The sequence below is a fragment of the Amphibalanus amphitrite genome, unplaced genomic scaffold, assembly GCF_019059575.1.
Source record: "Amphibalanus amphitrite isolate SeventyFive unplaced genomic scaffold, NRLGWU_Aamphi_draft 000113F_arrow, whole genome shotgun sequence".
Taxonomy (NCBI): Eukaryota; Metazoa; Arthropoda; class Thecostraca; order Balanomorpha; family Balanidae; genus Amphibalanus; species Amphibalanus amphitrite.
The window spans coordinates 433,397-457,083 of record NW_024881608.1 but is presented as its reverse complement, the minus strand read 5'-3'; the positions used below and the strand labels follow the sequence as shown (position 1 = coordinate 457,083).

Here is a 23,687-nt window from a genome sequence, read left to right as displayed (position 1 = left end):
AATCATTTTCATGCAAGGCGAAGTAAATGCAACTTGATATTGATAACAAAAAAAAACAAAAATTACATTTTAGATTAACTGTTGACGTCATCAGCTCCTCCTAATAAAAGAATTAGCATATTTTCTCATTGAGGCGATTAGTGACGCACGTATTGGCGTCTGGTGAGTCGATAGTGCGCAAATTGTTCGGTCATTTTCTTATATTATGCTAAACAATTCATTTTGATACTCTAACAATATAAACTTGGTGAGTTCATGTGGTTTATGTGATCAAAAGCTAGTTCGACATGGTTTGATCATTATATTTGGACCTATTTGCTGCGTCGCATTCGTCTACATAAACCGGAAGCTTAAGCACCTTATGATTTTGTGTAAATGCAATGATTTATTCTATTATACTCAGTTTTCATTTTTGTACGATGCATCACATGTATCCAATATCATATGTATAGAGCAGGGTACCTACTGGTATTATTGGTTTTAGAAACTTCTAAGAATCTGGTTGGTACTCTGAGCCCTGAGGGGCGAGGGCTGTTTCAGTTTTTCGTCCCTGCAGCATTAACCTGTGCTGTGTGCGTCATACTTGAGTGACGTCAGCCACCTGGCTCCGCCCACTTTCTGCAGGCACGCCGGAGTCTAGCGCCACTGCAGCCTATTCCATGTGTGGGGAACCATGGCGCTGGGGGCAATGTCGGAAATAAAGCCCTTTACTGGTCCCAATCGGGTCCAAACAATTTTGCTCTCCTTTACGAATTTATACTTCCGCACCTGAAATCTCCTAAATTTTCGGCCTGTTTGTAGTAAACTGCTATTATTATGCCTAAAACAAGCAGTTATAGCTCATTGGGAGAACACATTTTATCAATCGTCATATTTAGTAGGCCAAACATATGATTTTCCTGTTGAGTGTTCTAAAGCTGTCCGGTTCTCCTGACAGATTTTATTATCCGGGACCAGGACCAAAATTCACAATTCCAACATTGGCTGGGGGACTCAGACTGGTGATTGTCATTTAAATGACCGTTAGAATGCGTTCAAATGTGGTTAATAGCAATGTGCCACTGAAAAGAGCTATAATGATACCAAAAAAACACCATACAAATAACTTATCATAAGAAATGCTGGACGGTAAACTTAAATCCGCCCCACTCTTGTCTCCTGCTGTTACTGTTTTCGTGCTGCAGGAAAGAGAAGTACCTATGCTTCAGTAGATGACGTCACACAGATGATGATGCAGCTGTGTCGGTGGGACTAACAGGAGCCATAGCTCTCACTGAGCATTGCACATGCGTGCTGCAGCATATTTCATTTTGGCTGCGCAGCCGAACAGCCCTCTGGTTTTGAGGCATTGTATGAAACTTGAAACCACCTGAAACTGATCTATTAGCTTGGTGTGAGAGATCTGTGGAATCACATCCTAATGAAGACCTAATATCATCATTTTAGCCTTGTTATTCAATTGTCAGTAGTTAAGTTATGCTGCAACTTATGCAATATATGAAATTATAATGAAAACAGCCAGGATAAGAAATGTTTTATTAGGGATAATGGCTCAGACTGCTGTACCAATGTACATCTGTGCTTACCTACCATATGAATAATATTGGCTACCTATAATCGCCATCTTTGTGTGGTGTCACTGATTATGGAAATCAGCTTACCTACTTCATACCTACCCACCTACCTACTTCATGAGTCAGGTCCTGTTGAGTAAAAAGTATCTGGTCGGGTAGGTACATAGTCATACCTTTAGATGTACCTTCTTAATAAACTTGTCTTAAGCCTAAAATAAATACCTAACAAAAAATACTTTGGGTGTGTATGCTAAATGTATGATTAACAATTAACAATACAGTTTCACACCTCCTGAGAATTATATCAATCACCTCAATGACCTCCACTTATCTACATTTTGTAGCACCGATTAATCACAAATCATTGTAAGCAGCCTACTTGACATTCTAAGCTCAAGAGATCTGCCGATAACAAGCATGTTCCATTAACGAATAAAGCATACAATCTACAGAAAGGTCTTCAATATCTTGGATCTGGATGTGTATGGAAAAACATTTGTTTTTAGGGCTCACCATGAAATGAAACAATGTTTGCCTAGACAGTAATATTGTTCTTAATGACATGAGAGATATCAAGTATTTGATATAATTATAAAATCAATCAGGTTAGAGTGCATCAAATAGTTGGTAAGAGAAGAAATCAAACATTAAGTTCCGCGACCAGGCAGCTGCAGCGATTTCGAAGGCTTCGCGCATCCTGTTCGTGATCCGCCGAAGTTTTACCCTTCTTCTATGAGAACACTCTGCCTCTGCTGTTCCGAACGATGGTGCGGCCTCACCTTGAATATGCCAATTCCATCTGGGGACCCTTCAATCGGGAGGACCAGAGGCGCTTAGAAAAGGTTCAGAGGAGGGCCACGAAGCTGGTCGCCACCATCCGAAATCAGCCGTATGAGGAGAGGCTCCGGATCCTCGACATGACGTCTCTCTACCACCGCCGTCGCCGTGGTGACATGATAACTGTCTACCAGGTGCTGAGACAGGGGATCGACCTCGAGGCGGAGAGGTTCTTCGCGGCGGCGGTGGCAGGCAACACCCGCGGACACCGATGGAAGCTGTCAAAACCGAGGGCCGTCTCCCGAGTCCCGAGTGCGTCGAAATGTCTTCTCCGTCCGCGTCATCAACGATTGGAATGCACTACCGCCATCAGTCGTCGACGCTCCCAGCCTAAACGCATTCAAAGCCAGACTGGACAAACACTGGGCACATTCGAAATACACAACCCATCTTAACGACTGAGTCAGGGCATTGCAACTGCAAGGAGCTCGATAGGACCGGATCCTTGAGGCCAAGTGGCCTTTAAAAATTCCTCACTTTATAAGTATAAGCATAAGTAAGTATTAACTTTAGAAGCTTAGAACTATGTAAAGGATCTTTTACCAAAACATATCTCTAGAAGTGTACTGTTATGGCTTATGTAAGTACTGGGAAGTTTGAGCTGTTTGTAGCAAACAATGAACAACTATGTTGATTGTTGAAATGAAGTTAAACAGCACCTTTATCACTGGAAGATACCATGGAAAACTAAACTATATGATGGATGCAGACAAGCAAATCATATGCACTTTCAGAAGCCCTGGCTTGGAATGCATATTTCAGGCATTATAAAACTAATACATCTGTGGGTGACATGTACCCTGCAGACACTGGAGCTGAACTAATGCTCACTACTTATAAGGATGAAGATTGAAGCTTGAAATGTGCAGTGGCTATTGCCAATGAATAATTTGGCTTCAAAATGCAAGGCATCCCAGGACAAAGCACAATTTGAAGAATTGTGAATCTGGGATACACAAGTTAGCAGGACAAAACAGTCACTCTCCAATAACCAAATTATAGAATCATGCTCAACCCCTGGCCAGTGAAGATCCTCCTGACTTAGCATCGATCTGCATATAATGAAAGATAATCCCCATTATGCATTCCATTATGCATTAAATTTGAAGATATTATATCTACTGAGGTACGTACACCATGGACAGTTTGATGCAATACCATTCAAAACGGGCCTGGAAAACCAAAAGCCCAGATAAAACTTCCAAGCAGTCATAAAAGTGGTCAAAGCTCTATCAAGATACCCAAACATGTATCCAGAAGACATACTTAATCAACCTCCATCATAAGGCATCAAAGGAAGAAATATGACAAATCTATCCAGTATCCATCTATCTACTGACGTTGGAGAGGATAAGAAATTAGGAGAAGTAAAGGGAAAGGGACAGGATGTTCAAGTGCTCATCAATCCAGCTAGAGGATCTCATTTTGTCAAGTGATTGCTGCACCATTAGAAGATTCTAGTCATGGACACTGAACTGAGGACTGCAGTTATTTTTGGCTCAGCTGCATGAAGATACTTAGAAAATGGATTTAGATTCAGCAAGCTTATCCCAGCTCTTGTACTTCTCTCTGTTTGACTGCACAGCTGTAATGATATGCAACTATCATTTTTCTCTTGGTCATCAAGCAAGAAATTGACTTTTGTTCCGTTGTGAGAAGAATTTTGTGCAAACCATGCGAAACATTAAATTTTACTATTGCTGAAGCTTGAAATCTCCTCTGCAAGAAGCATCGTCTTGGTGTTTGTGATAATTTGGACGCCTTGTTGTCTGCATTTATGGTTTGTCTAGTGTGAGAGGCTGCAGATTCCTGGATGCCTCTCATTGTGTCTCATCTGAGTTTATGTGAGAATCATATATGTGTGCAACTGCCTGTGTGTTAACACCATTACGTGCTCGTGGCGGAGTGGCGCTCCTTCACAACCGTATTGTCATATGCACGTGTTCGCTGTAGTTTCCAGTTCAGGGACAGGTTAAGCCGCCGACACTCGGATCAGAAGTATGGTCGGAGGACGTCGTCTATCGCCCCCGGGCCGGGACATGAGGCCCATGCCCCCGATGAGGGCCGACCACTACCCGCCGGCGTACCCGGACCGTGAGCGGATCAAGAGAGAGTACCGCAAACCGTCGCCCGAAATGCACCGCAGAAGGTAGGTGGAAAGCGGCGTCACCTGCGATTTACGGTTTATTACTTTACATCTCTGTTCTGTCGATTTTTCTTGTTTTTGGTAATATAAAGTCATCATGAAAACAGTCATCATAAAGTCGCATGCGCCGCGGTGTGACCTGTCCCTCCACCCCGGCAGCCGCTCGATGACGCCGCCGATGAAGAGGCGTCATCCGCCGTCGCCCGGCGGGTACCGCGCCGCCAGCCCGGGCATGCGGCGCCGGCGCAGCCTCACCCCGCCGCCGCCACCGTCCCTGCGCCGCTCGCGCTCACGCTCACCGCCTCGCAAACCGAGGTGAGCGGGACTTGAATGGTGGAAATCCGATAGTGATATTGATAGGGTGCTAACATATCAGGAGACGCTTCAGATACGTGCTTCTTAGGATGGTGATGTTAATGTGGCACACGATGAAATGCCTAGCTGAGGAAGGAAGAAATGCGACTTTGCTAAATGAGTTGTTGGTGTTTTCCAGAGCGCCCAGTCCTCCATCTCGCGGATCGCATCGTATGGGAAGTGACTCGAGAGATTCGCGCAGGAGCGTTGAAAGGTAAGAAATGCTGTGTGATGAGTTGTGTTGCAGGAACTTTGTTGACTATCGTGTAATATGACATATGGGAGTCCAGGCGGTTCTTCGATAAGTTCTATCTTTTATATCCTGACAACTGGTTCAGCATTTAATTGATGTGGCATTTCCTATTTCAGGCACCCCGGTGACTTTTACGGCCCATGGGGAACCAAGATCGCCATTCACGACCTGAAGAAAATTACTGTGGACATCAAGAGAAACCTGCCCAAGGGCAAACGAAGCACCTCTCCAATTATCAGACGGATCATTAACGCGGACGATATCACACTTTATCGCAGAAACGGTTCGGATCGCTTATACTCATAGCTCAACACGAATTTATGTCGCATTTCGCACATTCTGTTTTGACGATGTTTTGTAACTATGTGTTCGGTGAAGCTCGGCGGCTGGTGGCTGACGCTACTCTACCCCACGCCAGGCGAGGGAGCCCGTCCGCTTCTGGAGCGGCCCGAGCTGCGCGCGGCCGTCAACCGGCGTTTCGACGACGCGCCGCCGCCGCCGCCGCCGGCGCCGGCTCCCAACGAGCCGCGCGTGGTGGCCATCATCCGCGAGCCGGGACAAGCCGGCCCCACCGGTGGGTGCCGCCATATGGCTGAGATGGCGCACTGGGGGGACGAATGAAGCTGATGATATTTATACACTCACGATTTAAGCGGCCATAGTAACTGCTATGCTCCGACGTGTTGCAATGCGTTTATTCAGTGCTTTGGCGATAACTTGCCAGACAGTTTCGTCTAACCATTGTCCTTTCCTGTGTTGCAGTTGATCGCCACGCTGACCGCGCGTTCGAGCACCACCGGTCCCGTTCGCGCGACCCCAACTACGCGCCGCCGGTGGAGCGGCAGATGCCTGTCGGCGACCGCATTGACAGGGACCGTGCCGAGCGCACCCAGCGGCAAGTAGAGAAACTTGAACAGATGGAGGTGGCCATTGACCGCAAACTCGAACAGATCCAGCGCTACGAGAGAAAGTATGAGGAGACCATGCGCGATGAGAAGTATGGGTGAGTGGCGGCGGCCGCGCAGCCGGCGGGCGTCTCTCTGTGGAGTCTATCGAGTAGGTATGTCCCAGAAGAATGTACGAAGCCGGAGCCATGCGTAAGTTGTCGTCGTAAGCAAAAAGGAGGAACACGAGCCAGAAATAGTGGCTTGTCGCTTCTACTTCCCAACATTTCGCGGCGGTATCAAATAAAGCAGCTGTAAGGGAGCTATAATGCGTTCGGGTAATTTAATGTGCGCCCTAGCAATGAAAAAATTAGAAGTACCAACTTGAATGTTGTCCAAATGTTCATCAGCCATCGCCGACCCGAGCATCCACGTTCCAGACATCGATACGCTCACCGGTCTTCTGACTCACGAGACTTCTGGGAAGTCCAACGAAGAATGCACAAGCACCTATTATGATTATTTCTTAGTAATCGTTTTCATTCCAGGAGGCCTACCAATGCGACTGACTTGTGCAGGGTCACGCTCGACAAGACGTTTCTTCAACAAATGTATTTCCTCATTGTCTGACTGGTCGGTGGCGCACGATTCCTATTGGCCGCCGTTCTTCATCCAGTGCACGGTGGATGTCAAACCGAGACTTCATATTTTATTTTGGCGTTTATGCGCGACCTCCAGACTTTCGACGACTTCGACGTCTCTCCGGATTCGTGTTACCCTGAACCAAGGGGTAATGTAATGGTTGTTCAGGGTTGTAACTGTTGATACATCAGCATCGCCGGGCCATTATTCTCGCTTAGTATTGCAAATAATATGTCAGGACTCAGGAATGAATAAGGAATTTTACTGGATTTGTTACATGAAGATCACTCAACGAAAAGAAAAGCTCTTAAATTGACCCGAGTGTGCTCTCAGCGATACTTGCAGAACGCCAGCACTTTACAAGAAGCGTGTGTGCAGCTTAGATACGTGAAGCAGCTTTTGCTTACGGCGGATTATTGAGAGCTCACCAGTGGAAGTCTGCAATCTGCAAAGCGTCTGAAGAAGCGTATCTTCTCAGTATTCAGACATTGGATTCGAATGGAAGCAATCATCCTTATTTACGCATATTTTAAGCCCAAAACACCATCGATCGATGGACCCTTTTTGCTATCATAACGAAACTTCGAACCAGCTCTTACTGTTACGCCCTATCAACTATTCAGCACGGTGAAAATCGACCAGAATTCGTCAAAACGGAATATTCTGTGAATGGTCTCAGGCGTCTCAGCAGGAAGTGTTACCGTCAACCGAACGGAGAACACACTCAGCAGCCAAGAAGTCAGAAATACGCCATTTGATGCAGAGGCCGGTGTCCCGAGCAACGTTCTGAAATACTCAGCTGACGCCTGTTCACCATCAGATGAAAATCTCGGGAGATTTTTTCACTCGCAATTGATGGAGTACAGCGAGGTCGAAAATCTAAGCAGCTAGTGTAAGTTACGCTTTAGGAAACGACAACACCGACTGCACTAAATAATTGCCATCGCAAATGTGCTTCAAACAAAATGTGATCATGGTGGAGTGACTCCGGATTTCATGAACCAACGGAATCTGTTCAGACTCGCTGACTTCATTAATCATAGAAATCTGCCTAACTGCTCATCGCCATAAATATGGCGAAGGCAAGCTGCATAATCTTTTATCGATTTTGGTTCTTCCATGCACCGCAACTATTCATAGAAAGGTACCTCTTCTACTTATGTTCAAGTATCTTTCTTCTAAGAATCAAGTTGAGGACGTTGATGAGCTTAGCAGTGCACATTATGAACACCGCAGGGACCATCGCAAAACCCTCTGTGGAACACGGCTCTTTTCTGATGAGACAAGGCTCGGCAGGCGTCTTGAACGAATGAAAACTGTGAATCCGAGCTTCGCACTTGATGTCTTTTTTTATTATTAATGTTGTAAGCACGTAACCAGGACTCTCGTCAAGGAAGGAATGGAGTGAAGAAGAATTCGAACAGAATAATCGGATCTCGGCGAAAGATGGACAACGAAAAGACGGCAGCTTGAAGATAAAGAAGCAGGAGAAGAAGCAGCTATGCAGCAGAAGCATTACTCAAGCCTCGACCATTGACCAAGTCGTTTATCCACATGCAGGTGTCACAAACTCGGACTGAAGATGGGCTGGTTCAGTCGTCGGAGCCCGTACTAAGACATTGCCTTCGCCCTTCTCAGCATTCTACGGCAGGGTTTTGTGTGCAGAAACCACACAAAAGTCTACGGCCGTACGAGTGATGTTGCCGACATTGGACTCTGTCTTGGCAAGTAACTCTTCGTCCATCAAAATCACATGAAACTATGTGTTTCGTGTGCCGTGCGTAGTCTACAGGGCGAAACCTCTCTATGCAAGGGTGTACCTTGATATGTGATTGTTGTGAACAGGTGCTTCTCCGGGACCTGCTTTTTTACACCGAGGACGCCAAATCTGGACTTCGAACTCGTTTTTTGCTTCCATCTGTGTGTGCCACGAATGCTACTCCGAGCAGTGAATGAGAATCAAGAAGTAGTGATCGAGCGTGTTCCATTTGTACCAAGGTGCCTATGCAAGTTCTTTAATCTTTTTGTAAAGAACTGACCGATTTGTGGTGACAACTCTTCAAGTACTGACGCCTGGAGAAAGGACATTTTTTTTTTATTTAGTTCGAATGTCTGAATGGATGGATTGGCAGAGCCGAGGCCCACGCTAAGCAGAGCTTGTTGCATAGACCTCGACTCCTACCGCGGGAGAATTTAGATGCCAAAGTTTAACGTGCCCTTCAGAGCCGGACACGGCCTGTCCCACTCAACTGACTTCAACTGGCTGCGGATGCTCCCACCAACCGCAGACCATCCCCGTCAGGAGTCTCAAATATCCAGCGCCGGAGCGACTCGAACCCGGGCTCTCACTATCGGGAGTCCGGTGCTCTACCAACTGAGCTACGGGACAGGACATGCTCTCTCTTTCTGACCATCATCCACAAGAGGAACGAATGTCTCCTAACTCTGCCTTCGAAGAATACCAACCTGATGATGATGACAGTGTATGGAACTTTGAAATGGAGCATGACACATGGAGGCAAACTAGTGGAACTGATCGCTTATTATTTACGCACTTCCAGCGTCTGCTCGAAATGCTTTTTAGTCGGAAATGGATATTGCCTGCTAGGACGGGATGGTGCGTAGTCCTCGGCTCCCTAACTACTCGCCGATGCAAGTGCAGAACACCTTATGTCACTCGAAGTACGAAATTCCCACCACGTCAAGGAACAAGACGCGAAGAACATCGCATTGGGAATAACGTCTCTGAAAACTGACTTCTTACCACTTATGGTAGTCATGGCCATCGCCATCTCATTCCTGTATTGATGAGGGGTGTATTGTCCTGTAGGACCGATCTCGCCGAACCCATTCAGCTTGAAATTATACTCAGCCGGCTAAATGGCACCATACAGACTGTTCTTAAAGACGTTAATAGATGTTGAATGTACGACACCTGCTGGAAGCCCGTTTCAATCGCCTACACACCACACATTAATTCCTTCTTGTCCGATAATATGCCCAGCTTGTGAAGCTTCAATGTATGACGCTGGGTGCGACTGTCGGGGTCGATAGTCTCTGAAGCATCGGCGTCAACATGGCCGTGCAACATCTTGTAGACCATCTGTCTACGCCGATAGTGCTGCGACCCAAGTTTCAGTCTTCAGCGCTTCAGGATATAGACGGTGGCGGATGCTCGACAATAGGTGGGCGGCTCTTCTTTGAGGCCTCTGAACTGTTTTCTGATGTACTCTATAGTAGAGAGCCCAAACAAGACTGCTGTACTACAGGCGTTGCTGTACGAGAGAGTTACACAAGACCTGCGGATTACCTCGAGAACCTTGAACGTTTTGAAGACATTAGTCGACGCCTGCCGTCAAAACTGTGGGATCGAGTCAATCTGCACACCCAGGCTCTGAGTGACCAGTTTGTGTTGCTGACTCACCCCATCTGAAAAAGGGTACACGGACGTGGCTACTTGGCTACACGGACGTGGAGCACCTTCCATTTATATTCATTACATGCCACATGGCAACTGCTGGGTTCTAGACCATTTGACGAGGAAGAACAGATGACCACCGATGACCACTAGTCCGGGCGCCCAAAAACCCCGATGAGGAAGAACAGGTCTGCCTGCGATGTCCGTGAAGAATTGCATGACGTTTCGTAGATGTGTGAGTCAAACTGCTTGAAGTTATTTAACCGACCCACCGCCGAGTGAATGGTCATCAGAACCCGAGGCCGTGGGGACAAACGAGATGGCAATAGTGTTGTGTATCGAGTGGTCTGTACTTTCCTTATTCTGCTACTTCCGATTGTACTTCATGCCTTTGGCTGACTCCAAAGACTCCTTTTTACTCAGAACGTTTCTTCCATACTACACAAGGCCAAGAACAACGACTTCCAAGGTTCTCCATATGAGGCACACTCTCTAAATCCAGGCAGAGTAAATGACGTCACAAGAGACATCATCCTAATACACAACACTCCTCCCCACTAAACAACACTTTACAGGTTCATGCGCACTACAGGTTTACGCTCACGCTGGGGATGAGTGCGCAGTTCTGGGGTCTTCCGGATGACGTCCGCTGGACGTGCCCTAGGACCTACAGTCTCTTGTTCAGTGTTCGCCTTCGCTGCTGAATCTCTCGTTGAATCGCTGCGGCCGTCACCGGACTTAGCGACTCCAGTTGTCCGATCAGACAGACAGTGCACTCGTCTTCTGGTGCTTCTGACTTCAGCACTGAGCCTTCTCTCGGTAGACGTGAGAGCCAATCAGCTACTGGAATCTGTTCCGACTTCCTGACTTCCACAGAGAAATCGTACTCCGCCAACTTCATCGCCCATCTCTGGATCCGTGAGGCAGCCAACGTCGGCAGCGGCGCCTTAGGTCCAAAGACGTGAGCTAGCGGCTTGTTGTCCGTTACGAGCTTGAAATGGCGCCCGTACAGGAACTGCTTCAGTCGCTGAAATGCCCAGACTACACAGAGTCCTTCCCTTTCTATCTGAGAGTATTTCCGCTCGTGTTCACTCAGCGATCTTGACACGTACATGATCGGCCGCTCATCCTTCCCTTGAACGAGTACGGCGCCTAGTCCTTCTGGACTAGCGTCCGTGATCACCGTCACCTGCTCCGTCACGTCGAAATGACGCAGCACTTCCGTTGATGACAGCTGTCTCTTGATGCTGTTGAAGCTGGCTTCACACTCTGCAGTCCACTTCCATTCGCTGTCTTTCTTCAGGAGTTCATTCAACGGCCTTGCTGTCTTCGAGAGGTTCTTCAGGAAGCGGTTGTAGAACGTGACAGCACCGAGAAACTCACGAACTTCTTTCTGGTTGGTGGGTGCTCTTGCGTTCAGCACGGCTTTCACACGTTCTGGATCTGTTCTGATGCCCTCGGCTCCTAGCCTGAGCCCTAGGTACCGGACTTCCTTTGTCAGAAACTGACATTTCTCCTTTTTCAGACGCAGACCGTGTGACTTCATGATCTGCATCACTTCGTCCAGTCGCTTCAGTGCTTCTTCTTCAGTTCTTCCTGTGATGAGCATATCATCCAACAGACACTTCACTCCAGGCACATTCTTGAGGATTCTGTCCATTTCCCTCTGGAAGAGCATTGGACTTGACTTCACCCCGTATGGTAGTCGCAGCATACGGTGCATCCCCCATGGTGTGTTGAGAACACAGTACTCCTGGCTTTCTGTGCTGAGGGGCATCTGCAGATACGCTTGGGAGAGGTCAATCACTGAGATGTATCGAACCTGTCCTACTGTTGCAAAAATGTCCTCCATCTTCGGCAGCGGGTGCTTCGGCACTTCCAGGTTTGGGTTCAGCGTTACCTTGAAATCTCCACAGAGTCTTACTGATCCGTCCGGCTTTGGCACGACTACGAGAGGCGTGGCCCACTTCGGCGTTGCATCCTCTGACGTCAGTTCTTTTGTCACTCCAAGTTCCACCCATTTTGACAACTCTTGCTTCACTTTGTCCGCGAGACCATATGGCACAGGTCGTGGTGGCTGGAACACTGGTTTGGCATCTTCTTTCAGCTCTAGATGAGCTTCAGTGTTCTTCATCTGACCCAGCGTACCATCAAACAGCTCTTCATTCCTCTGCAAAACATCTTCCAGCTTCCAACGCATTGTCTTCTGAGATTGCATACTTCCCACCAGCTGTTCCCAGTCCAGTCTGATTTCTTTCAGCCAGTTACGTCCCAGTAGTGGAGGTCCATCTCCTTCCACCACATGCACTTCCAGTTCCTTCTGGTTTCCTTGGTACACTACTTCTGCATCTGTGACACCCAGCACAGGGATCTTGTGCCCTGTATATGAGGTCAGACGACATCCAGCTTTCCTCAGACTCAGTCCAGGAAGCACACTGTCTGGCATCAACGTCACTGGGCATCCTGTGTCAACCAGGAATTCCACATCCTTGCCATTTACAGACATGCTCACCTTGATCGCCTTTGACTTCTCCCTGCTTGCTTGATACACACAATAGTTGTCTTCCTCGTCATCTTCTACTTTGTCACCTTCATTACAGTTCACCCTCACTCTCTCTTCAGCACTCGGGTTCCTGCACGCAGCTTGGAGATGACCCGGCTTTGAACAGTTGTTACATCTGACATGTTTCGGCACTCTGCAGTCTTTTATCAGATGGTTACCTTTGCCACATCTGAAGCATTTCCTTTCATCTTCCCTTTGACTGCTTTGCATCATCTTACCTCTTGCATTTTTCATCTGGTTTTGCTGCCCTCTCACAGCTTCATCCTTCTTTGGCTTTCTTTCTGCCTGCTTCCAGTTGACCTTGTTCACCTTTTCATCTTTCCTTGATGCTCCTTCCTCTGACACTTCCATCTTCCGAGCTTGCTCTCGAACAGTGGCATCTGTCGACCATATAGAGATGGCTTTGTTTAGAGTCAGCTTTTCTTCCTTAAGCATGCTCTCCTTTACTCTGGATGAGGGACATGTTGCAACCAGCTTATCTCTCACCAGGTTATCCACTTCATTGACATCAAAGTCACACTTCCGAGCTTGAGTTTTCAGCTTTGCTACGTATCCTTCCACTCTTCCGCCTTCGTACACCATTGTGTTGAAGTGATGTCGCTCAACTACTGCGTTTACTTTTGGCTTGAAGTGCTTCTCCAGCTGATCTTTCAACTTTTCATATGCATTTGTCCCTTCCCCCTCTGGCAAAGTATCGATAATACCTTGAACATCAGGTCCGAGAAGGTGCAGAACAATATTGACTTTCTGAGAAGCAGTTTTCACATCAATTGCACCCATGTAAATTTCCACTGATTTGATCCATGTCATGAAGTTTTCACCTTCCTTGATACTTGGTGGGGGAGGCAGACTAACAGCCATAATTCAGAAAATATCCAAATCGACAAATACTGGCGCACTTCCAACTCGAGATATGCCCTTAACCTTGAAATGCGACAAACTTTGGCGCGACACGTGCTGCGCCTTACAGATGCGTCTTCGTGACTTTAAATCGCGTATTTTACCTTCGTCGCCATTTTGTTGTGTATCGAGTGGTCTGTACTTTCCTTATTCTGCTACTTCCGATTGTACTTCATGCCTTTGGCTGACTCCAAAGACTCCTTTTTACTCAGAACGTTTCTTCCATACTACACAAGGCCAAGAACAACGACTTCCAAGGTTCTCCATATGAGGCACACTCTCTAAATCCAGGCAGAGTAAATGACGTCACAAGAGACATCATCCTAATACACAACAAATAGGGCCAAGAGTACTGTGAACGTGGAGATGGCACGGTGACTGGGTATGTATGCTGCGTGCTTTGATGCCTTTTGAAGAATGAACGGAAGTACTTCGCAGGCTTACTTCAACGAGCCTAGGACTACCTACTTCGACTAAGAAATTCTTCGAAAGTAATTAGAAAGTACGTCAACGTTGCTGGTGTCTCCTGGGCCCTCACTTCATAACTCATCCGTGTCGCTTGAAACCCTTCTGATCTTCATCGCAAAATATTCAGTTCTACGTACTTCCCAGACAACCTTCAGTAGCGAGGTTTCGTAACAGCCGGTCACAGTCTGTGCTCTTTAAACTCGACATTCTCACTTCTCCGAGGTGAGCTGCCTCCACTCTCCTGCCAGCTATTCGGGCCTGCCGTGGTATCTGAAGTCTCAACTAAACTTCGCCAAAACATGCCAAGCGGAGTCCGCGAATGCCAAGTGGGCAGCGTAGTGCGGTCTGCCGCGTTACCTTGCGGTTCACACGTACGTGCATTTACCGTCTACGAAAGTTTTCGGAATCGATGCCGAGTACCTTCGCCACCCTGAATAAAGAAAAGCAATCGTGACGTTAAAAAGGCTGTAGATCAGGTATTTGTGATTTGAGAAATGTTGCGTGATTCGTTAGTTTTGTGCTACATGTTGTCGTATTGCATTACCTCGATCTCATTACACATCTGTTTTAAAACTACTCTATCAGTCATGCGACGTTTAAACGTCTCACAGTGTATGCCTTTCAGATTTCGCCATATTTTGTTGTAGGTAACTAACTAATGTGTGTTTTGTGACGTCTGCTAACCATGCTTTTACCGGCCTAAAGCCCCAATAAACAAACAAACCGTGCCTTTACCTCCCCTCCCCCAGTTTCGTTTGTTTTCTACCATCCCCTGTGTATAACCCGGTCGAACCCGCTTTGGCCCGTTACTGAGCCGCGGTGAGAGCTCCGTGGGTAGCCGTGTCCTGAGCACTCCCCACCCTGCACAACATCCACTGAACTGAACGTGGCCACTCTTCAGGGACATCAAGGATGAGCGCAAGCTGGTCGACCGAAACATCAGGGACCGGCTCGGACCGAAACGCAGCAGAGATGGTAAGAGCGCCCAGACGGGGAGTATGACCGGGTGGTCGGACGTGCTAACGTGAAGGCCTGGTATGCTCTAGCAATCGCCTGTTATGTGTCGTTTGACACAACAATGAAGGGATGCTTATGTGTGACAAATAAAACGCTTTTGTCTATGTGTCTAGCTTGGCCACAGCTTTGACATCACGTAAATTTTACCTTTTTAACCTTTTCATGGCCAGTATTGCAATATAAACCGGTCCATGACTTGGCTGCGCGCCTGCGATGGAAGTCCGGCAAATCATTGTCAACTCGGCGCTGTTAGAACATGTCCCGTGCTCCCTGCTACCTGCCGTACGCGTCGTCTGAAGCCCCGCTCTCTCCCCTGGCAGAGTTTGAGCCTGAGGAGGATCACCAGCCGCGCCTGCCCGACTTCTCCCAGCGGCCCAACAAGCCGCCCATCTGGGAGGGGGACAACATGAGGAGGGACTACTACTCGGTCAGTTAGCGGCCCAACAAGCCGCCCATCTGGGAGGGGGACAACATGAGGAGGGACTACTACTCGGTCAGTTAGCGGCCCAACAAGCCGCCCATCTGGGAGGGGGACAACATGAGGAGGGACTACTACTCGGTCAGTTAGCGGCCCAACAAGCCGCCCATCTGGGAGGGGGACAACATGAGGAGGGACTACTACTCGGTCAGTTAGCGGCCCAACAAGCCGCCCATCTGGGAGAGGGACAACATGAGGAGGGACTACTACTCGGTCAGTTAGCGGCCCAACAAGCCGCCCATCTGGGAGAGGGACAACATGAGGAGGGACTACTACTCGGTCAGTTAGCGGCCCAACAAGCCGCCCATCTGGGAAGGGGACAACATGAGGAGGGACTACTACTCGGTCAGTTAGCGGCCCAACAAGCCGCCCATCTGGGAGAGGGACAACATGAGGAGGGACTACTACTCGGTCAGTTAGCGGCCCAACAAGCCGCCCATCTGGGAGAGGGACAACATGAGGAGGGACTACTACTCGGTCAGTTAGCGGCCCAACAAGCCGCCCATCTGGGAGAGGGACAACATGAGGAGGGACTACTACTCGGTCAGTTAGCGGCCCAACAAGCCGCCCATCTGGGAGAGGGACAACATGAGGAGGGACTACTACTCGGTCAGTTAGCGGCCCAACAAGCCGCCCATCTGGGAGAGGGACAACATGAGGAGGGACTACTACTCGGTCAGTTAGCGGCCCAACAAGCCGCCCATCTGGGAGAGGGACAACATGAGGAGGGACTACTACTCGGTCAGTTAGCGGCCCAACAAGCCGCCCATCTGGGAGAGGGACAACATGAGGAGGGACTACTACTCGGTCAGTTAGCGGCCCAACAAGCCGCCCATCTGGGAGGGGGACAACATGAGGAGGGACTACTACTCGGTCAGTTAGCGGCCCACTCGCCCATCTGGGAGAGGGGACATAGACTCACACTCGGTCAGCCTCTGCCCACAGAACTCCTCTCAGCCGCGAGGATGTAACATCAGACTGGCGCGGACTGGGGAATGATCTTCAGGACTTTGTAACCCGGCGTAATCTGTAAAACATTCGGTCATATTTTGTCGGATACCCTGATTAGCCACTTAGCCAGTTGTGTGACGACCCTCTGTGTTTCAGCACGAGCACCGGGACGGCTTCCGCAGCCGGGGGCGTGGCTTCGTTCGGGGGCGTGGCCGCGCCAGGGGGCGTGGTGAGTACGACTTCTAAACGGACCAACGACGGTACGAGCCAAGCAACCTGTGTTCGGGGTTGGTGAGTTTAGCTTATGAAATCTGAGCCGCTAAAATCGTGAGAAAATCATAAATCACTTCCTTTATTGTTAATTACTTAATTATTATTAGTAAAATTATGCCCTCACAAATTCAAGTACCTATGTCTTTGAAAATATAAAATGTGTAGTACGTCGCAGTATTCGTGTACTGTATTAGTATTACATAGTATTCGCAGTATTTTTACCAGAGAATACGAATGCTTGTTTTCTCTCTCATTGACCCGAAAATCTTTATAGGGACGAAACATCGCTCCGCACATTGCCTGTAAGTGGCGTTTGACCGCTCAAATATCAATCACGTAGAAAACATGTCCTAAATGTTATTGGGCTTTAGTCACTGCCCGTCGGATTCTGTTCCGAATTACGTTCGGGTGTAGCGAGTGTATGTCCGCCACGAGTGTAGCCTCACGCCCAGTCTGTCGGCAGGTGGTCGGATGTCGCCCACATCGTGGGAGCACGACAAGTACGAGGCGTTCTGAGAGGCTGGCCCGCCACCGGACCACCCGTGCCGCGGTACATCCGCTCCCGGCCGGCCGCCGGGCGCTCAGCGCGCAGCCACACACCGTGAGCCGACAGCGGTGTGTTCGGCGCCGGGGAACCCAGAGGACGGCAGGGCGGCGGTCGGACAAACCGCGTCACCGCCACCGAGCGTCGCGTTTCGTCACTGGCAGTTTCATTTCACAGACTAGCCGCTCATGTATCGTGTTCGCCGTTGTTCATAAAATACAGCCATTATAACGTGCTGGTAGCCATGTATTTTGCGCGCGGCTGGCGGCGTACAGAAGTGTCACCGAGGGGGTGGGTCTGCGCGAGGTGCACCGGTCTCACTCGGTGGCCATATCGTCGTCCTTTTTCTTGTCCTGCTGCTGCTGCAGGGCGCGCACGAAGGCGCCGAGGTCGCCGGCGGCGGCGGCGGTGACGGCGGCCTCGCCCAGGTCAAACTGGCTGATAACCGGCGCCAGCTGGCCCGACTGCAGGGCCGACGAGAACAGAGATAATGCCTGCCGTGAGAGACGGGGAAAACGCGGTCAGACGGGCTTTGAATGCACTATGAACGCAGGATGTGGTAACAAAGTGCTGCTGACGACTCTGCATTAAAAAGGCACGGATCAAGCTGGCAGGTCTGCACGAACGGTAATTTGGGGTGATACGTCCGTTTTTAATGGGTCCGAGCGAGAGAAACTTCCGATAAGGACAAAATCAGAAACTAGCAACCTTTCGAGCCTCGGAGACACATTTAGGTTCCACATTCCAAACACGGACCACATCGAATCGACGTCCACAGTTCGCAGCTCTAATTCTCCCTTATCGGCCGGTCATTCATCTGCTGGAACCGGGAACGTACAGTCTGCAGTGTAGCCCCTCCTGTCCCGGTGAGTCCCTCACCTGCTGGAACTGGGGGCTCTGTGGGGTGTCCCCTCCTGTCCCGCTGAATGGCTCACCTGCTGGAACTGGGGGCTCTGCAGGGTGTCCCGCTGAATGGCTCACCTGCTGGAACTGGGGGCTCTGCGGGGTGTTCCCTCCTGCACGATCGGTGGTCCGCTCACCTGCTGGAACTGGGGGCTCTGCAGGGTACCGCGCAGGTTGTGCGCCGGCGGCAGCTGCTCGTTGTTGCCGATCGACGGCAGGAACTGCTGCAGCCGCTCCAGGAAGGCCGGGTTGGACAGCACCGGCTGCAGCGCCTCGGCCGTCATCGCCGCCGACAGGTCCACCTCGGCGCCACCGCCCGCGCCGCCCGCTGGCTGCGGCACGTTCATGTTGGAGAGGATGCTGCGCAGGTCGCTCAGCTGGACGGCCGGGGCGGCTGGGGTGGCCGGCGTGGCCGGGGTCTCGGCCGCCGCCGGTGCCGGGGTCGCCGCCGGGGCCGGGGTGGCCGCCGGCGCGGACGTGGGCGTCTCGGCCGCGCTGGCGGCGGCGGCGGCGGCCGCGCGGCTCCTGTGACCACCGGGCGGCGGTTACGGGGGAAGTGGTGGATGTGGGGTCGTTAGGAGGGCTGTGCTTTGACTAGTAATGCAAGGGGAAGTGATGCGAGTTGCTGATTTCCAGTCAAGGTAACTGCGTAAAACGGGATGATACACAATGCACAATCCATTTTACTTTTGTGCTAGCAAAAAGCTATCCTACAGAAGATAAAATAACTTTTAAACATATTAGGCCAATGAACCCACAACACCGTCCTAGCGACGGAAGGTGGCGACCACGACAGTGCGGGAAGAAAGTCGCGAATAAGAAGACGATTGTAGCGAAGCAAGAAGAAAACTGAACGAACCTTGTTGATGCGCCTCTACGGTTACTGAAAACAAACAAAATACGGCATTGAAAGCAGTTCATGGGGAGGGCAGGTGTCGCAATAGTTGTGCTGCTTTACAGTACCAGCTAAAAACACGAGCGGTCTGTGAAGAGAAAAATACGAGCAAACGCGCTGAGGGCTACGCACGCATCGCAATGCATCTGGCGTACTGTATGTGAAAACAAAACAACTGGCAGTTGAGCAAACATGCCAAATTCACAAGCTGGAAGCGTGCTGATGGCTGCATGGTCAATGGACGTCAACGACCGTCGATAAATACGGTTAGGGTTAGATCGTTTGGCCTGGATTTGACCGCCTGTTCCAACAGGTGACAGCTGGGGCGGGCAATATCTAGCTGATGTAGCATGTGTTCCGTGGGGTGGTCAAGCCATTTCCTAACCGCTATACGCGAAACTGCGGTTTGGTGAAGTGAAATAACCCTCATATTTGACAAGGAAATCCGGAACAAAGTTTGGGAAGATGGTGATCAGCAGCCACAGTTATGTGCTGTGTATCGAGTAATTGATGAGGCATTTGTTTCGTTTTCGGAAAACGTCTTGCAATATCCTATCAAGAAGACACAAAGACGGTGGAAACCCAAGGTGATGCTAACTTATCGAAGATATAATTAACAAGGCGTCCAGACAGAGCCCGAACGAATGGTTCGCTGTTCCCCACGGGAGTCCCGGCGCAGCTCGGTGTGGTAATGTGTCCGTGTGTCTGTGTGACCCGCTCACCCGAGGAGGCCGGTGAGCCTGCTGTGTCAGTGTGGTAAACTTTATGTGAGACTGTATCGCCAGCTCACCCGAGGAGGCCGGTGAGCCCGCTGTGTCAGTGTGGTAAACTTTCTGTGTCTGTATCGCCAGCTCACCCGAGGAGGCCGGTGAGCCCGCTGTGTCAGTGTGGTAAACTTTCTGTGAGTCTGTATCACTAGCTCACCCGAGAAGACCGGTGAGCCCGCTGCCGCCGACACTGCCGCCGCTCAGCAGACTGATGAGCTGCTGCTGGCTCATGCCGCTCAGCAGGTTCTGCAGGTCCGTCTCACCAGATACTGCCGGGACAGACGCGCGCTCAGTCCGGGATTCCACGTCGGGATACTACTGCACGTTCCGCACTACACGGGGCACATGTGCATTGTGTACTCTCTCTCTCTCTTTGAAGTGCCGCTACTAGAAAGTACTGCTATCGCTCCCTGGTTTGAGAAATTAAGAGCCCTGGCTTTTGAGGGTTGGCCGCCTGGCTGGCCCTTGAAACCGTGAAAACGGTACGGGCCGGCCAGGCGGCCAACCCTCAAAACCAGGGAGTGACAGCGATACTACTAGTAGCCATACTTTGAAGAGAGACTATACCGTGCATTCGCAGTACCTTGGTAATTTTTGCCGGGGTCGAGAGGAATGTGAGGACAACCACTAAGCGACTTTGGCGTCGTCCATTGACCAAAACTTAACTATTCTACGGTACCTATGTTATCAATGTCGTGACAAAGTGCCCATTATCTACCTACCGAACTAGAATTTAGTCTGAACGGCCGGTCGACACCGAAATGACGCGTATGACTGATGACGTTCTTCCATTACATACGTCTGAGGCCCTGCGACTGGCGGGCGCCGTACCGAGATTGGACAGCTCCGACGGCAGGTTGGCCGGCGTGGAGACATTGGACCGGGAGCTGCCAGGCGTCGGCGGGTTGTTCAGGCTGTCGTTGATCTTCGTGCAGTACTCCTCGTCCTTGTCAGTCTTGGGCTCCTGAAATCGACACACATTCGCACCACTGTCAGCCAGCTCCAGTAAGGTCTCAAGATCGTAAGTTGAGATTGTCCGATCAAGGCCGTAGTACGACAAGTAGGAAGATTCGGATAAAAATCGATACCTGCATTCAGGTATACCTGCATCCAGAAGAAGAATTTCCTCGACGACGACTTGAATTTCAAAATGTACACTCTTCCGGTAGTGCACTGAGGAACCCTCTTGTATTCGACATCGTCAGGGAAAATAATGAGATCCTGGAAGAGTACAATGTCAGAACACGTGAATCGATAACAGCTGCAAGAATAATTGCAAATAGCATACAACGTAACATATGACACATCCACATTGATCAACAATCTGACTCATTGAATATGAGTGCAAAACAACATTAAGAGTAAAACATTTATTTTGTAAACGATCTTACATCTTCTACCACACCCGACTTTCGGTCCTTCCAGCAAAAATGCATGAGGCCATCCTCTGACTGGTAAACGTAAACAGAGCCCTTCCTGGTGTCGGGCGTCACCCGCTTGTCGGCAATGGTCATCTTGCCTGCCCGAAACTCGACCAGGTTTTTACTGGTGGCTCGGGTTGCAGTGCCAAAAAGTGCAGACATCTGAAAGCAAAAAAAAAAAAAATGTGATTGGTGTTGCTTATCAATGCTTATACAAATGTTAGATAGACCTTAAGGATAAAACAACACAGCTAAAATAAATGTGGATATTTAGGCTGTTTGAAGCAGAAACTGGGCTCAGTGGAACTATAAAGTAGGTAAGCAGCTTCATGTTAAGAAGTCCATGTAATGCTGGAAACAGTTCTACTCTTCTCTTCTTCTTCTTCTCAGTCGTCGGTTCCACCCATTGGGTGCACCACCAGGTTGTCCTCCCTGATGATGATGACCCTCTGCTGTCCCTTATCTCAACTTTTACATTAGGTTAAGTCCACACTCACAGCAGAAGTAATGTGGGGTTTCAGTCATGGGTATGTTCTGCTTCTGAAGCTTAGGAATGATTAGCCAGACTACAGTGAAACTTTGAATGTAGCTTATATGTATCGTCACCCTTGCAGCTGCAACTTTAGCTATTGACATCTTCTTTTCGATCACTCCGCATTAAACAATCGCCAGCCAAAGCCAACCGTTGAGATTGGTAAACCCTACATTACTTTAGCAGTGGGCTGTACTCTGCTAGACGCTAGTGGTGGCACCAGGCAAGGAGAGACTGGGAGGATGAGGACATGATTCTTTTCTTGTCCTGTTCGTTTCAACTGCTGTTCTACTAAATTCAGCATTCAGCAACTGACCTTGTTAATGAAAATATGAGGAGGGACAGTAAATCTTTGCTCTTGAGTCTTGTCTCCGAGATGTTTTGATCACAAATCTGAAAACAAATGTAAAACAATAACAACATTAACATACACAATACAGTAGTGAGCCCACATAAAAATATTTCAATTTAGGTATTTGAAGGCTAAATATGAAGCTGAATTTAGACATTTATTAAATCAGCCCCTTCCGATGGGCCACAGGTTTATCAGTCCCCTTGGCCCTTTTGATAGGTGACCTATCAGCCCCCGGTGAATGGGTGACTTATCAGTCCCCCCTTTTGACACTGACTTATCAGTCTGAGACCCCCTAATTCAAATTGATGGGTGACTAATCAGGAATCAGCCTTCCATTTGGACTTCAGTTTCGGAAGATGCAGGAGATTCAACTTGAGATGCCAGTGCGCAGATGCATGGCGGGAACAAAATGAAGTCAAAGAGAAAACGAATTATTGAGCTTTCATCAAACAAAACATATCACGCGAGCTCCCGTGTACCCGTTGTTCTATATACCCTGCGCAGGGCTGTCTCATCCCTATCTCCGTAACGTGTCGTGTGCGACCAATGACGTCACGGCATTGCGGCGTTCTGATTGGGCGGCAGCTCTGAATCGCCCGACTGGTGGTCCCCGCTCGACAAGCGCACGTGCGCCGACTAGACATTTGTAGTGGCATTGACGGCAGAAAAAGTGAGGTAATGCAGAGCTCTGAATATACTTGAATAGAGTCTAAGCCGTTAGTAATACGTAAAAACGTCAGATAGGTTTCTTGTTCGTCTTGATTTGAGCTTTTATGTGATTTAACTTTTACCTTAGTGTCGAGGTTGGCAGCTATGTGGGAGAGCCCTAAAGTTGGGTCATTTTCCATAGGATTGCATTACAGCCGTCCGACCCTTCGTACCAGTGACGTCACGGAAATCGCTGCTTCGGGCTAATGAGCATACCTTCTATATAGGGCCTTGTACCCTGCGAGCTCCCACCCCAAACAACACACCCAACGAGCACCCAACGAGAAACCAATATACCCTGCGAGAAACCAAGATACCTTGACCTATAATAAACCGAGAAACCACCAACCAAACCAACAAGTAACGAGCAGCAATATGAAACGCAAGTCCCGCAAGCATAGATATACAGACCGCAAGTCACAACACACGAATATCTTTGCAGTACAAAACTTGACGTAGCTGATGGAGAACTGGAGTAATTTTGATATATTTCCCGGAAAAAGTGATTTATGCGAATATTACTTTTTTGTCAGAAACTAAAAAGTCAAATGGAAAGGCAAAAGGTTGAGGTAGTGTAATGGAAAGTTGCGAATCTACCAAGTCTTGCGATCCACTTTTTTGTTTTCATTCCCTGAAATACATTTCTCCTGGAAATACCCAGGGAAGCACCTACGACGTTCTTGGTGATATTTTTCTCGGGATTAGGAATTGTCGCTATTTCGAGTAGTTTGCTCTTGGTTTGCTCTACATTAAAAATTATTTTATTTCTGTGACGACAGTTCTGACGCGACACAGACATTCAAC

The 23,687-nt window shown here is 49.0% G+C and overlaps 2 protein-coding genes across 26 annotated transcripts; one reads left to right on the top strand and one right to left on the bottom strand.

Moving 5' to 3' along the window:
* The first annotated feature begins 109 nt into the window (after window positions 1–109).
* LOC122381075 (serine/arginine repetitive matrix protein 1-like) lies at window positions 110–17,543 on the top strand. Of its 15 annotated transcripts, none has more exons than XM_043364820.1 (11): window positions 110–162; window positions 4,365–4,560; window positions 4,717–4,872; window positions 5,051–5,125; window positions 5,281–5,447; window positions 5,583–5,738; window positions 5,927–6,167; window positions 14,941–15,014; window positions 15,377–15,483; window positions 16,642–16,714; window positions 17,222–17,543. In XM_043364820.1, exons 2-11 carry the CDS (start codon window positions 4,412–4,414, stop codon window positions 17,272–17,274), a joined length of 1,251 nt encoding a protein of 416 aa, XP_043220755.1. In that variant the 5' UTR covers window positions 110–162; window positions 4,365–4,411; the 3' UTR covers window positions 17,275–17,543. The 15 variants fall into 15 exon arrangements, with proteins under 15 accessions (XP_043220755.1, XP_043220764.1, XP_043220763.1 ...); XM_043364829.1 differs by having other exon boundaries at window positions 128–162; window positions 5,927–6,059; XM_043364828.1 differs by having other exon boundaries at window positions 134–247; window positions 5,927–6,059.
* LOC122381076 (proteasomal ubiquitin receptor ADRM1-like) lies at window positions 17,528–23,655 on the bottom strand. Of its 11 annotated transcripts, none has more exons than XM_043364845.1 (9): window positions 23,557–23,655; window positions 22,137–22,213; window positions 21,259–21,450; window positions 20,972–21,088; window positions 20,699–20,831; window positions 20,025–20,136; window positions 19,065–19,088; window positions 18,343–18,730; window positions 17,528–17,796 (listed from the first exon to the last, which is right to left on the bottom strand). In XM_043364845.1, exons 3-9 carry the CDS (start codon window positions 21,448–21,450, stop codon window positions 17,620–17,622), a joined length of 1,143 nt encoding a protein of 380 aa, XP_043220780.1. In that variant the 5' UTR covers window positions 22,137–22,213; window positions 23,557–23,655; the 3' UTR covers window positions 17,528–17,619. The 11 variants fall into 11 exon arrangements, with proteins under 11 accessions (XP_043220780.1, XP_043220774.1, XP_043220773.1 ...); XM_043364839.1 differs by having other exon boundaries at window positions 23,541–23,565; XM_043364838.1 differs by lacking the exon at window positions 23,557–23,655 and adding an exon at window positions 23,242–23,270.
* Window positions 23,656–23,687: the final 32 nt, after the last annotated feature.

What these genes read in the sequence shown, in the direction of transcription:
- LOC122381075 (XM_043364820.1), top strand. Translation starts at nt 4,412, where the DNA reads ATGGTCGGAGGACGTCGTCTATCGCCCCCGGGCCGGGACATGAGGCCC. An exon ending in TCGCGCAGGAGCGTTGAAAG is followed by an intron (nt 5,126 to 5,280) that starts GTAAGAAATGCT and finishes TTCCTATTTCAG; the next exon opens with GCACCCCGGTGACTTTTACG. An exon ending in GGGACAAGCCGGCCCCACCG is followed by an intron (nt 5,739 to 5,926) that starts GTGGGTGCCGCC and finishes CCTGTGTTGCAG; the next exon opens with TTGATCGCCACGCTGACCGC.
- LOC122381076 (XM_043364845.1), bottom strand. Translation starts at nt 21,450, where the DNA reads ATGTCTGCACTTTTTGGCACTGCAACCCGAGCCACCAGTAAAAACCTG. An exon ending in AATTCTTCTTCTGGATGCAG is followed by an intron (nt 20,832 to 20,971) that starts GTATACCTGAAT and finishes TGTCGATTTCAG; the next exon opens with GAGCCCAAGACTGACAAGGA. An exon ending in CGTAGAGGCGCATCAACAAG is followed by an intron (nt 18,731 to 19,064) that starts GTTCGTTCAGTT and finishes CGGTGGTCACAG; the next exon opens with GAGCCGCGCGGCCGCCGCCG.